The 14,579-nt window shown below is 40.5% G+C and overlaps 2 protein-coding genes across 4 annotated transcripts in view; both read left to right on the top strand.

The window, feature by feature from the left end:
* Window positions 1-4,950: 4,950 nt before the first annotated feature.
* On the top strand, window positions 4,951-14,070 carry LOC102910495 (intelectin-1a-like). 3 transcript variants are annotated; one of them, XM_006990600.4, is made up of 8 exons: window positions 4,951-5,028; window positions 5,224-5,287; window positions 6,508-6,606; window positions 7,931-8,178; window positions 8,510-8,668; window positions 8,998-9,118; window positions 9,923-10,026; window positions 13,814-14,070. In XM_006990600.4, exons 2-8 carry the CDS (start codon window positions 5,224-5,226, stop codon window positions 13,964-13,966), a joined length of 948 nt encoding a protein of 315 aa, XP_006990662.1. In that variant the 5' UTR covers window positions 4,951-5,028; the 3' UTR covers window positions 13,967-14,070. The 3 variants fall into 3 exon arrangements, with proteins under 3 accessions (XP_006990662.1, XP_042114549.1, XP_042114548.1); XM_042258615.2 differs by lacking the exon at window positions 4,951-5,028 and adding an exon at window positions 5,029-5,085 and having other exon boundaries at window positions 9,926-10,026; XM_042258614.2 differs by lacking the exon at window positions 4,951-5,028 and adding an exon at window positions 5,029-5,085.
* Window positions 4,975-14,579, top strand: part of LOC102911632 (intelectin-1a-like) — a 144,106-nt gene continuing 134,501 nt past the window's right edge. Inside the window, exon 1 of the mRNA XM_076547974.1 lies at window positions 4,975-5,028. The gene's annotated coding sequence lies outside the window, so the exon portion shown is untranslated. The remainder of the gene's footprint in view (window positions 5,029-14,579) is intronic.

Raw genomic sequence — 14,579 nt, 5'->3', positions numbered from 1 at the left:
TGTCCAGTCCCTCAGATTTGGCTTATATTTGGAGATAGAGGTTTTAATATGGTAACTAAGTGAAAACTAGATAATTAGAACAGCTCTTATTTCAATATAAAGATGAAGAAATTTGAGCCCAGAGGGAGACATCAGGAATGCATACTCATAAATAAGAGACTATGCTAAGAAAACACAGTGAGAAAGTGGCTGCCTACAAGGTTAGCAGAGATGTCTTGGAAGGAGAGTCCTGCTGATACACTCATGGTGGATTCCTAGTCTCAAGAACTAAAGGAAAATAAGTTGGCAATGTTTAGGCCACTTAATCTTAGGGTTCCCCAAAGAAGCATTGTTGCACTACAGGACCCAATTCTGGTCAGTGAGGAAAGTCATGAAAAGGGTCCAAAGCTATACTTTCTCTCTCCTGAACTGAAGGAAGAGAGGATCCATTCTCCCTTGTTTTGTGGTAATACATGGAACAGCAGTAGCTACTTTGAGCTCAGTCATAGGTGAAGCAAGACTGAGATAGGAAAATCTTACAGCTTTGAAGACATAAACAAACTGCTAGGTCAACTAAGCCTGGAGGCCTCTTTTTCTAGTGTTCTTAGTTCATGAAGTGATATATCTGCTTTCTATTTAATTTCTAAGTGTGTGTGTGTGTGTGTGTGTGTGTGTGTGTGTGTGTGTGCGCGCGCGCACATGACTGTGGGTATCCATGGAGTTCACTGGTATTAGAGCCAGCTGACATGGGTGCTGGGAATTGAACTTAGGCCCTCTAGGAGTGACATGAATCTTAACCACTGAACCATCTCTCCAGTCCTGATAAATTTACATTTTTTTTTTAAATTTTAGTTGAAAATCGATTCTTTTCCCATAGAATACATCTTGACAACAATTTTTGCTAGCTCAACTCCTCAAAGCTCCTCCCACGTCCTCCCTTTCACAAATCTACCCCCCCCCCTTCATTTCCTCTTCAGAAAAGAGCAGGCCTCCAAGAAATGACAGCAAAACCGGAAGAAACAAGATACAAAGAGACAAGGCAAAAGCCCTCATAGGGAGGCTGGACAAGGAAACCCAATAAGAAGGAAAGAGGTCCAAGAACAGGAAGAAACATGAGAGACACCTGCTACTGTCACTGTTAAGAGTCCCGGAAAAACACCAAGCTGACAACCATAACATATACACAGAGAACCTGGTGCAGAACCATGCAGGCCCCTTCTTTGCACTTTTTAAGGCTACTTTGAGGTGGCATTTCTATTAGTCACCACTGAATACATCCAGACCTGAACACAGGTGTCAAGGACTGTGGTGTTAGGATGAGGCCACATGAAAAACATAACAGGCAGTAGGAGCTAGGTGCTGGTGGTTAGGAAGGTGATATCCTCCAAATAGCCTAGATTTTCTTAGACTATTAGGTCTAAAAAGTTGTAGGTTGTTCTATGATTTATGTACCAATAAGGATTGTAGATGAATTTCTAAATGGTCTTATTAAATAAAAAACACAGAGCCAGATATAGGGGTGAAAGCCTGAGAGCGATCAGAGAAATAAAGAGAGTCACAGCTAACCTTACATCACCAACTCTGCAGCTTCCAAATGAGAGTTACTTCCTGTCTTCCTATGCCTATATGCCTTGTTATTCTGCCATCTAGTTGGCTTTCTCTGTCCAGCTAAATCACTTCCTCTTCCTGCCCAGCTCTGTCACTTCCTGTCTGTCTGTTTAGTCCTCCATGGTGAACTAACTTTGGGATTTAAGGTGACTGCCACCACACTTGGCTGTTTCCAGTGTGGCCTTGAACTCAAAGAGATCCAGACAGATTCCTGCCTGCCAACTGATAGGATTAAAGGCACATGCTACTGTTCCCTGACTTCTGCTTTACTTATAATGGCTGTTCCTCTTCCTCTGATCTCCAGGCAAGCTTTATTTATTAAAGCACAAATAAAATATCACCATATTTCAGCACAAATAAAATATCACCACATTTCAGCACAAATAAAATATCACCACAAAGGAGGAGATATATAATGACATCAAGTATGTGAAAATAAAAAAATTAAAAGGTCTTGCCTCCCAGGGATATCAACTAAACACAGCATAACAAGAAGGGAATGGAGGAAGAGGATCTGGAGGAGGGGGTGTGGGGAGTGGGGACTGGGAGGAGTGGAAGAATTGAGGCTACCGTTGGAATAGATAGTATAAAAGAAGAACAAATAAAAAGAAAAAAATGATACATCTAGTGGTGGCTATGTCAGAGGAACAACAGGTGACAACTGAACTTCAGGAGTTCCGGCTCACACAGGCAAAGCACTGATGGGGGAATCATGGATAGGCAAGGCCCTGAGGCCTTTGGCTACAGAATGTCTCATGCTACTGCTCTGCCTTTACATGTCTGCTGCTGCTATTTTTCTCTGGCATCTGGCATGATGTGAATGGGTGTGGGGGGATCCCCATTGCCTTAATGTAGTACAATTATCTCATGGAAATATCCCGTTCTACTGGGCATTTTTACCTATGCCTTGTTATGAGAATGATTTCCTCTTAAACTGTACTGTTTAATTAAAATAATTATTTCATAGAATAATAGTATAAGTTTTAGAATTTTGATGACTGGGAGTTTTTAACAAATATAATAAGGGATTATAATAAAAGATAGTTTAATGGAAAAAATAATATAGGTAAAGGTAGGATATAGTGTTGGCCCTGCTCCTGATAAAGCAGGGGTTGCAAAGGGTAAAAAATAGGAATAAGGACATATAGCCATGTAGACTATGGTTTAGGTTAATGATTAGGAAAACAAATGAGTCCCAGGAGTTAGCTCAAGTACTTTTGGATACTGGGAAATGTGTACATGGGGTTTTGTGTGAGTAACAGATAAGACAAAGCATTAAACAATTGTCTTCATGTAACTAGAAAACAAAGAATTGAATGTTTAGTTAAAAAAATTGGACAGGACTCTAAAATACAAAAAGTGAAACAAGTAGCCTGTTTTTATGGCAATTATAAAAACTACTGCCTATGTAAATGGTTAGGATGAAAGGCTCCTGATTTGTGAAAAATCTAAAAGATAAATGTTTAAATAAGTGTGGGTTTCTCAGAAAATTCATAGAGATATATTTAAGAGATGTATTTTGGTTGACTTGTTCCAGAAAATTATGTTTTTATGATGATTATGTAGTAACAGTATACCCCTTGGGTGTACAGAAAATCCTCTTTGAAATGAACTTAGTGTGGGGAATTTAAAAGGGTATTTAAAAAATAAGGAAAGAGGAGATAGAAAGATGATAGATAGACGAGAGAGAGAGAGAGAGAGAGAGAGAGAGAGAGAGAGAAAGGAAAGAAAGAAAGAGAGAGAGAAAAGAAAGAAAGAAAGAAAGAAAGAGAGAGAGAGAGAGAGAGAGAGAGAGAGAGAGAGAGAGAGAGAGAGAGAGAGAAGAAAGAAAGAAAGAAAGAAAGAAAGAAAGAAAGAAAGAAAGAAAGAAAGAAAGAAAGAAAGAAAGAAAGAAAGTGTTTCCCTCTTTTGATGACCCCAGAGACTTAAGTTTTGACCCACTGGTCAGCCCCAGAGAATTAAATTTTACTCCCACTGATAAAAAAGTCAATTGAGTGATTAGTTAGACTCTGTGACTCCCTTCAATTCTTGGGCTGTGGAAGTATGGTCCTTACAGCAGCAATCTAGGATCAATAAAATAAAATAATACAGACAGGGTCTCATGTAGCCCACGGTGGCTTCCAACTCACTATGTAGACAAAGATGGCCTTGAATTTATTAACTTAAAGATGTATAGATTATCTTTGTGTGTGAGCAGTTTTGCTTTTTTTTTTCCTTTTTTGGAAACATGGTCTTAAGTACAAGAGCCTTTATTCTAACCTAGCTATGTAGTTAGGGAGAAGCTTGAACTTTTATTTCCTCTACTTCCACTTCCCAAGTGCAGGAATTTCAGGCATGCCCCACCATATCTAGTTTACATGATGCTAGGGATTGAATCTATAGCTCATGTATACAAGGCAAACGAACTATCAGCTGAGCTACATGCCTCTGTTTTATCTATTCTGTAAACATATCTGAGATATATTGTATAAATCAGTCATTTAAACATAAGAAGATACAAAATACAAGCTTAATCAAAAGGTGACTCCCAAAGGATTGCAAAGTTGTCAGTATTGTAATAAAGCTTTGTACTGAGGATATTTCATTGGTGAGGAAAAGGCAATTCATACCATTATAGCCCAAAGTGGTGTGTGAGAAATGGAAAAAGACAAAAGGTGGGAACAGAGGAAGTTCAAAGCATCTTCAGAGGGGATTTATAGTGATTTAATCCAAAATGCAGTTTACTGTGAAATTTCATTAGTTTGTAGTAACTATGAGAAAATCAAAGACAAAATAGTGACAGTTATATGGAACTCAATTTATGCAGATTAGAAGTTTATATTTATTCTTAAATGATTATTTACTATTTTGTTGCTAAACTTTTCTTCTTTACAATCAAGTTTGATAGTATGTGCTTATACTCTCAGCGCTTGGGAAGTGGGATGAAGAGAAATTAGTTCAAGGACATCTTCACCTACACAGTGAATTTGAGGCCAGCCTGGGCTATAAGAAATGTACTCTTTTATGCATTGTACCCCACCCCCAAAAAAAGGTTTCTTCACCTATGAAATGAGGATAATGATAGATATTTGGGGTTTTAAGTACTACCTTGCAAGAAAGACACAAATAAAAAAAAAGTCCTAATAGATGTCAAATGTTGCAAGTCTCTTCATCTATTTCCTGTTTTGAAAATAGATCGGTGAAATTCCCAAACCTGTTGATAGTACTAGGATGTGACCTTTAATATTTGTCTTTTAGAGACTTTGAATCCCATAAGTCATCACTGTGCAAAGAACTTTCCTGGAATTAAAGTTGTCCCTCTAGTGGCATCCTGCCAGAAAAGGAGGAGCCTGGCAAAGTCTGGGCTGTTCCCACCAGGCTCTTCCCATAAAAGGATAAGAGCCTCACCAGAGGGAGAGGGGCTAATCTCCACTCAGCTGGCAACTCTGAGTTTCTGGCAGGGTAGGGAGGGGAAGGTAGTTGCTGTCAATGGAATACGGAGGGTGGACTCCAGCTCAGGTCTGCTTTAGTCCCAGAGATATGAGGAGCATAAAGGAAAAGAAGGAGCTTTTAAGTTGAACTAGATAGGAGCTAAGACAGGAATAAGGGAAAAAGATGGTCTGAACAGAGATTGACCTTCATTTTGCTTTTCTCTAGATGACAATAATCCAAATCGGCTTCCTGCTGCTTATCATCCTGGCCATCAGAAGTTGCAGCGCTGGTGAGTCTTACTACAGGACCCAGATTCCTCAGGTCACCTCTAACTTTAAAGAAAGTCAGCACTAGACTGAGTTGCTTCCAGGACATGGGTCTCCGAAGACCAGAGATATGTTTTCATTGTTGTTGGTGGTTTTTCTTTTCTTTTTTGAGACAGAGTTTTTCTGTGCACCCCTGGATGTACTGGAAATCAGTCTATAGACCAAGCTGAAATCAAACTCAGAAATCTGCCTGTCTCTGCTTCCTGAGTGCTGGGATAAAGATATGGGTCACTATATCTTGGTGATCATGCATTTTTTAAGAAGTGAAATTAAATATAATTGTATTGTTCTCCCATTTTTTTCTTCCTTCCATTCCCACATTCTAAAAAATAAAGGCCTAGTCCATCCTCCATAGAGCCTTTGAGATGTAGGTTGGGTGCTGATTGCCTCTTAAAGAACTGGCCAGTGGTAATGAGATTGTTGAAGTATGTCCTGATCGAGATTCTGTACTTGTGTGTAGCTATAGGGGACCTTTTGCAAGAACTGTGTACCACCCTAGTCATTCCTTGGGATGAGGACCTTTGCTTTAGTGTTTCAAAACCAAGTGAATGGTCTGGAGTGTACCCAGAGAATGTTTTCTTGAATTCTGCACTCTATAGAAACTTAACATTATTTTAAAATGTGTAATTCCTCTTCACTGCTGATTTTAGAATAAATGCAAGTACCTAAATGCCATCTTACATGATCTCTACATAATAGTCTTTGTAAGCTCAGTATTAGGCAATAGGGATCTGAGGCTCAGACACAGTAAATACAATCCCAAAATACTTGACTTGTAAACATGGAGTTTCTTCACCTGAGTAGCTCCGACCTGAGAGTTCTTGTTTGTTTCCACCCTTCTAGGTTCTCAGAGCACATTGCAGAGTTGAGGCTAGTTTGCAAGGCTTCTTATTCCAGGGTCTCTTGGTCAAGCCTCTGCACTGTCAACCTCACTACCCATGCTTCAGGCACATTAGGCTCCCTGCATTTCCTCTACTGCAAAGCTGGACTTCACTTTATTCTCCTTTTTCAGGACTTGGACACAAAGTTCTCCACACCTTCAAATCTCTTGTCATCTTTCCTAGTTATAAATCTTGTTGATTCTCAAGTGAGACTTTGAGAAGTCACAGAATGAGTTTAGGATGGATGATAAGAGGAGGCTGGGTGTTGCATGAAAGTGAAACTAACTTTGCATCTTCTCTAGATGAAGGAAACGTGGATACCAACAGATGGATCAATCCTGTGCCTTCCTTTCTGTTCAGAAGCTGCAAGGAAATCAAGCAGGAGATAACTAGGGCACCAAGTGAGTGATGAAGTATTTAAAGACCACACTGTAATTCTAATATTTTTGGGCCCAAAGCAGAGGATTGAAAGCTCCAAGCCAGCCTGAGGAGACCCTGTCTCAAAAATACAAACAAATAACCCAGTTAGGAAATCACATTTTTGACCTCTGGAATAGCTTTTCTTTTTTGATATAGAAAATGTGATAGAATGTACATAGTGTATTAAAATTGCAACTTACCCAATTTTAAAGGTTTTCAAAATCAAGAGCAACTTTCACAATGGTATGGATCATCACCATCCATGTCCAAAAGTTTTCATTCCTTAAATTGAAATTCTGAAGCCACTAAGCCTTAAATTCATGTATTCCCTGTGAACTGCTGTTCTGTTTTATACTTCTATGAATCTGTCAATTCTTGTTACCTCATATGAGTAATCTGCCTTATTTCATTAGCATGCTACAAGGCTCTTATGTGTTGTAAAATAGTTAATTTAGTTAAAAAAAGACTTATTAGCCAGGCAGTGGTGGTGCACGCCTTTAACTCCAGCATGTGGGAGGCAGAGGCAGGCTGATCTCTGGGAGTTCTAGGCCTGCCTGGGCTACAGAGTGAGTTCCAGCACAACGAGAGCTGCTACATAGAGAAACCCTGTCTGGAAAATCCAAAAAAAAATATTTTTATTATTGTTATTGTTATTATTATTATTATTATTACATAGGTGCACATGTCTTATGCTGGAATGTATACATGTATGTGCAGGTATGCAGGTACCTGCAGAGGCCATCTAGTCCTCTGGAGCTGGAGTGACGGGCACTTGTACACTGCCAAGCGTGAGTGCTGGAACCTAACTCAAGTCCTCTGCTAGAGCAGTGCTTGCTCTCCAGCCCACTTCATTCTTTTCGATCTATTGCGTATATAGGAATTTACACAATATATATCCTGCATACTAGACACCACAGATTATCGCTTATTCCTTAGAAATACTTGACCTGTTTCTGCCTTCAGGTTGAGACCTGCTCTTGTAACAAAAATGAATGTACATGTCTGAGTCCTTGTTACCAGTTCTTTGGGTATTTAACAGGGGGAATTGTTAATTCCTTTGATAATACTATGTTTAATTTTAGGAGAAACATCACTGTCAGTTTGGGTAATTGTGTGTTCTGCCTCAGTCGCAGAAGCTTAGCTTTCTGAACTCAAGTAGATCTCAATATCCCTAGGGACACATGTCATAGGAAACTTAGGATATGAGGCATTAGGCATGGTTGTAGTTCCTGGAGTCATTCTGCCTCTGGAGCAGAGAAGGACAATGAGCCTGCACACAGGACTGTGGACTGGTTCTCTCTACAGATGGCCTCTATTTTCTCCGCACGGAGAATGGTGTCATCTACCAGACCTTCTGTGACATGACCACAGCAGGTGGTGGCTGGACCCTGGTGGCCAGTGTGCATGAGAACAACATGCTTGGGAAGTGCACAGTGGGCGATCGCTGGTCCAGTCAGCAAGGCAGCAGAATTGACTACCCAGAGGGGGATGGCAACTGGGCCAACTACAACACCTTTGGGTCTGCAGAGGGGGCCACAAGTGATGACTACAAGGTTGGTACACTCTGTGGCCACTTGGGAAAGGGTGAGGATGTGAGTGTAGTTCAAGCATGCCTGGGAGAGGGTTGGAAGGTTGCCCTTCAACATAGGGCTGAGGAATTGAAAAATACTCAACTTGAATCTCAACAATCTCCAAAATAGTCTTTTAGTTAAGTAGAAGGTAGCAATGGGACCATTGTCCTTGGAAATGAGGGTATCTGAGCATGGCTTGCCATCTGTCCGCTTGGAGCCCAGAGATATCAGCTCCCCCGAGGACTCTGCATGTGGGTCTTTTGCTTGGTGAAATCTTCTTGTTTGGTCAAACTCAGTGTTGGTTCCTTTCCAGAACCCTGGCTACTTCGACATCCAGGCTGAGAACCTGGGTATCTGGCATGTGCCCAACAAGAGCCCCCTGAAAAATTGGAGGAACAGTTCTCTGCTGAGGTACCACACCTCCACTGGCTTCCTACAGGACATGGGTCATAATCTGTTTGGCCTTTACCAGGTACTGGAGACTGCTGGCTAAGGCTGCTTTTCAAGGGTGTAGAGAGAGAGGCAGGTGTTTGAGGTTGGGTGGGCTGTATTCCATTTTCTCTTATTCTAAAGTGTAGTGAGCCAAGGAGGGCAAAGGGTAGGGGTGTGTGGAAAAGGGAGGAGAAGAGAAAAGTAGGGAGGTGGAGAGAAGAGAAGAGAAAAGGGGGAGGGGCCTAGGTGTCAGAGAGACACAAACAAAAGAAAGATCTGACTGGTTTGGAAACAACCTTGTTACTGGATAGTGTTCCTGTGAGTGCCAGTGCTACAGTCCTTACCCAGTGACTTCTTTGTTTCTTGTAGAATTACCCAGTGAAATATGGAGCAGGGAAGTGTGGGACTGACAATGGCCCAGCAATACCTGTGGTCTATGACTTTGGTGATGCTCAGAAGACAGCGTCTTATTACTCCCCCAATGGCCAGAGTGAGTCTCCAATGCTTCTCTGAACACTCTGCAGGACAAGTGATGAATTCAGTTTTGATAAGTAACTGTCACTTACCATCCTTTACAGCCTGTTTCTCTTATATAAATGTTTGTGTTTTCTTTTACTTCAATCGATCACTTGGACTGGCAACTATTATTAACCCGTTGTACAGATTAGGAATGCGGAGCACTGAAGGTCCAGGAACTTGCCTGAGAGTACAAGGCATAAGCAGAAAAGTCAGCATTTGCACTGGGGATACACAGTTCCAGCATCTACTCTTAGCAACCTTGTTATCATTCAGAGGTTTCCAAGAGACAAGCCAGGTCCGTGTGCATGGAGATGAACAAGAGAAAAAATTGAGTTTTATTTCTGTCGTGAGGGGTGACTGCTATGTTGTCTAATATGAATCCAAATGTGGCATCTACCCTTTATAAATGCTGAGCCTATGGTGCATATTTCAAATCTGCTTATTTATTCTTGGAATGTAAGGCTTTAAAGAAAAGTTACAAAGGTAAATGTGAACAGGACCAAAATTAATGTACCTGCTAGGGGTAATATTACATATCTTTGATATACTCATTAGAGACCTTACTGTTTTATAAATTTCTCCACTCAAGTTCTGACAGATGGAGACCTTTTTTCAAGGACTGTCTCTTTGGTAAATGTGGATATGAATAGGTGAGGCTCCCCAATATGTCTGATATTTTAGACTTAATATCCTCAACCTGGGACAACCAAACTTTGGGCTGACAGCATTTCTAGCATTTTACTTGAATGCTGTTTTCTCTCTCTCTTGTTTTCAGAAGAATTCACTGCAGGATACATCCAATTCAGAGTGTTTAATACTGAGAAAGCAGCCAATGCCTTGTGTCCTGGAATGAGGGTCACTGGATGTAACACTGAGCATGTGAGTCTGTGTAGTGACCAGAGAGGCTCATGAATAAGTCTGAGGTTGCCAGTGTGTATCTATGTATATGGAGTATGGGAGGCTGCTATGTTAGTGTGTGTACACAGATGAGAATGTGACCTTTCCCTGTAACTTGCCTTGTTTCAGGGATCATAACTTCTGTCTAGATACAGGAATTCTGTCTTGTTGAAGAACAATGGCAACATTACAAACTTCTAATTGCACCGTTGCTGTTTGCTTAGATTTTAGGATAAAACACTCAGTTACCTGGAATAAGGGTGACACTTGTATTCAGGAAGTCCTGTGCAAACCTTTGGGGCTGAGATTGTAAGAGAGTCACCAAGTATTGTCACACTCCACCTGGGATTTAGCTTTCAGAGTGAAACATATCCTTTCCAGGACTTGTACAGATTTTCATTGTGTCAAGGGGTTACTATGAGAGTCTTGGACATCTGGTAGACCTCACCCAGGCCATTCTCCCTATCAGAAGGAATTTCTCTTGTAGGATGTTGGCATATAAACTAAATGACAAGGCAGGTGCACTCACCTCCACTGCAGCAACATGATGTTACCCTAAGCCTGGCATCATTAGACACATACTGTTTAGTTTTTTAATAATTTGTGACCAAAAGGACAGTTGAGGACGGAGCCCTTTTATTGCCACAGTGAATGATGAAACAAGTTGGCATGCTCTGGCTAAGGATGTTGGTACACATAATTAATCCCAGGACTCGGGTTGTAGAGACAGGCAGATCTCTGTGGTTTGGGGACCAGCCTAGTCTGCATAGTAAGTTCCAGGTCAACCAGAGCTACAGGTAAGACCCTGCCTCAAAAAAATTAGCATGTTCTTTTGGAATCCAGTCCTCTCTAAAGTAACAGTCTGAGAAAAGGGTCCTCAGCTCCTCGCAGGTGATCCTGAAGATCTCAGTGTCCATTCATTTCTCAGTTACTAGCTTGTCCTTCAATCTAATGTGGCTGGAGAGGTAGCTCTATGGTTAAAGTACTTGTTGTTCTTTCAGAGTTCCTGTGTTTGTGTCCCCCAACCCTTTGCTGCTCACAACTGCTGTAACTCCAATTACAGGGCATAGAATGTCCTTTTCTAGCTCAAGGGCATCAGGAATTCAAGCAATATGCATACATACGTGCACACAAAACACTCATACATTTAAAATAATTACATCTGAAATAACACAAAATAAAATCCCACCTGAACAAGCTGAGGTAGCTTTGATGTCAAGGAGGACCTTGGGACTATGGTGTGAAATGATGAAATGAGGAGAGCAAATTGTGTTGAGGGCCTAGCAAGCTGTTTTTAGTCTTGGTATGTAGGATAGATGTGGGAACAGGAAGAACTGTTTTAGAAATGTTAACATGGACCTGATCAGGCAATAACTTTTACATCACACCAGTGGTTTGGGGACTATATAAGTGATGAGCTCCACTGCAATGTTTTAACAAGGACATAAGATTGATATGTGGCTCCTTTTTTTTCTCCAGATGACATTGGTAGTGTAGAGGTATCAGATTCTAATTGTGGAACGAAGGAAAGACTAGCATAAGGAAATAAGTATTGAAATGGGGGTTCCATGGTCCAAATGAGAGTGTGATGTTGTGTGATGGAAATTTGGAAGGAGAGTAGGCACTAATGAGTTCCAAAGACTTTAAGTTTATTAATAGTTTAATACAGAGAATGGAAATAGAAGACATTTTGAATAGTATCATGGTTTACATTTGAGTAGGTGAATATCAAATTGCAAGCCAAACGGTCTGGATACTGAATATGTTTGGTATTTAGGAGGGTTATACAGTCATATGATGCTGGATTTATACAACATTTATTTGACTTTATTTGTATGTGTGCACATGTGTATTCAAGTGATCACAGAGGTCAAAGGGAGACATTGGATCCCTGGGAATTGTAGTTAAAGTCTTTCGTTTGGGTGCTAGGATCTGATATGAATGCTGGAATCTGAACTTTGGTTCTCTGATAGTGTAGTAAGATGTCTTAACCTTGAGACCTTCTCTCCAGCCCCCATGCAACTAGCTTGTTCGGATGGGATTTTATTTTGTCTTATTTCAGATGTAATTATTCTAAATGTATGACTGTTTTGTGTGCACATATGTATGCCTATTGCTTGGGTTTCTAATGCCCTTGAGCTAGAAGAGGACATTCTATGCCCTGCAATTAGAGTTACAACAGTTGTGAGCTGCAGAGGGTTGGGGGACACAAACACAGGTACTCTGAAAAAACAACAAGTACTTTAACCACAGAGCTATCTCTCCAGCCACATTGTTACATGCTTTGATCAATGATAGACTTTGAATGTGGTGGTGGTCCCAGTGGATTTGTATTGCCTGCTAAGATCATAGTTATTCTAACCTGTGTAAGTACAGCTTATAATGTTCACAATGACAAAACTGTCAATGAATTTCCCCCAAATAAATGCCCATTTTTAAGTTATGTGAGGCTGTAAGTAACTGTGTTTTGATTTTCATTTGTTTGATTATTTGTTTGTTTATTGTCGTGTGGAGTGTGAAGACCCTGAGTAGTGATTCTAAATGTCAGCTTGATCTTTAAGTCTTAAACTTAAATAAATATCTAGATTGGAGATAGGGATTTTAAGCCATCAGTGAATTGTTCATAACTAAATCTAAAGGGGTAAAACAAAGTACAAGAGAGTTGTAAATGTGTCACATCTGGAAAACAGCACATACGGAATTCATGTAGAAAAGTCTAACCAGGGAACCTGAAAAACATGGTTCAGAGAAGTTGATGGAAAGTAAGGAAGAGACAGTGATGCTACTAAAGCCAATGGAAGGAGGTTTTATGGTTCAAGTACAGTGATACTGCCAATAAGAGTCTGATGAGGGACAAAGAGTCCACTGAACTTGGCTCTTGAGGTGTGTCTGGATTCATCAGCTATATTAGTCAGTTTTTTGCCTCTGTGATAAATACCTGAGAGAAACAATATATGGAAAGAAGGATGTGCTTGCTAGTTTTATGACAACTTGAAACAAGCTATAGTCATCTGAGATTAGGGAACTTCAGTTGAGAAAATGCTTCTATAAGATCAAGCTGTAGGCAAGCCTGTAGAGCATTTGCTTAATTGCTGATTGATGAAGGAGAGCCCCTCCCATTGTGGGTGGTGCAGCACCACTCTATGGCTTCTGCATCACTTCCTGACTCCAGGTTACTGCCCTGTTGAGTTCCTGTCCTGTCCTTCAGTGATGAACAGTGATGTGAAATATAAGCCAAATAAACCATTTTGTCCCCAGGTTGCTTGAGTCGTGATGTTTCATCACAGCAATACTTACCCAGACTAAGACAAAGAGCTTTATTAGTTTGATGGTTTCTGAGTTTTTAACCTATGGTTGCTTGGCTCTATTACTTTTAAATCCATAGTGGGACATGATAAATATCAAGCAGAAAAGATATATAAGAGCAATATGGCTTGCTACATAGTGTCAAGGAGCCAAGAAAAATCAGAAAAGGCCAGGGCAAGATATCTTCAAAACATGCCACTCACACCTTCAGTATCTATTTCTTCTAACCAGATACCCCTTTTCATACAACCACCACCTCCCAATAGTCAGTTCACAATGACTGACTATTAGTAGCTAACTAACTAATGAAGGCAGGATCCTCATATTTAATTCCTTCCCTAAAGTTCTGCTTCTGAATGTTACTTACACAAGGGATCTAGTCCTCAGTACATAGCACCTTTTGAGAGGGAATATATAAAAAAAATAACACCTCTCATTGCTACTTCCTCACCTTGTTTTTCAGCACTGCATTGGTGGAGGAGGATTCTTCCCAGAAGGTAACCCTGTGCAATGTGGCGACTTCTCTGCATTTGATTGGAATGGATATGGAACTCACATTGGGTACAGCAATAGCCGGGAGATAACTGAAGCAGCCGTGCTTCTGTTCTATCGTTGAGAAATTTATGGTGTAGGACTGACATACCTGGAGAAAAACTTACCTAGTAACGAGGATGCTAGTGACACAGGAAAGGAGAATAAATCATGTTCATTACAGGCTTAGGTGTCTTTGTGATTCCTTTTTGTACAGGGATGGGAGATTTCAAAAGAGTTTCTGATGCCCTATTTGAGTCTCTTGGGATATTATTGCTGGAAATTCTGATACAGTAATACTATTTTTATTTTTTCTTCGCTCATATATTACATCCTGACAGCAGCCTCCCTTCCATCCTTTACTCCCAGATCCTCCCTTATGCCCTCTTCTCCAGATCCACTCCTCTTCTATTTCCCTTCAACAAAAGGACAGGTTTCCCAGGGCTATTGACCAAACATGGCATAAGAAGTTACATAAGGCTAGATAAATTGGCTTATATTAAGTCTGAAGAAGGCAGTCCAGTAGCAGGAAAATGTTGTGGAATATTCCTGTATCTTGTGTGAAGATATGTTACTGTGATTGGTTCAATAAAAAGCTAAATGGTCAATAGATAGGCAGGAGGTATAGCAGGGACTTCTGGACAGAGGGAGTTCTGGGAAAAAGAAAGACAGATGCTAGCTGGAGGCAGAGGAAGCCA

The sequence above is a fragment of the Peromyscus maniculatus genome, chromosome 11 (assembly GCF_049852395.1).
Source record: "Peromyscus maniculatus bairdii isolate BWxNUB_F1_BW_parent chromosome 11, HU_Pman_BW_mat_3.1, whole genome shotgun sequence".
Lineage (NCBI taxonomy): Eukaryota > Metazoa > Chordata > Mammalia > Rodentia > Cricetidae > Peromyscus > Peromyscus maniculatus.
This window is presented reverse-complemented; position numbering and strand designations above follow the sequence as displayed.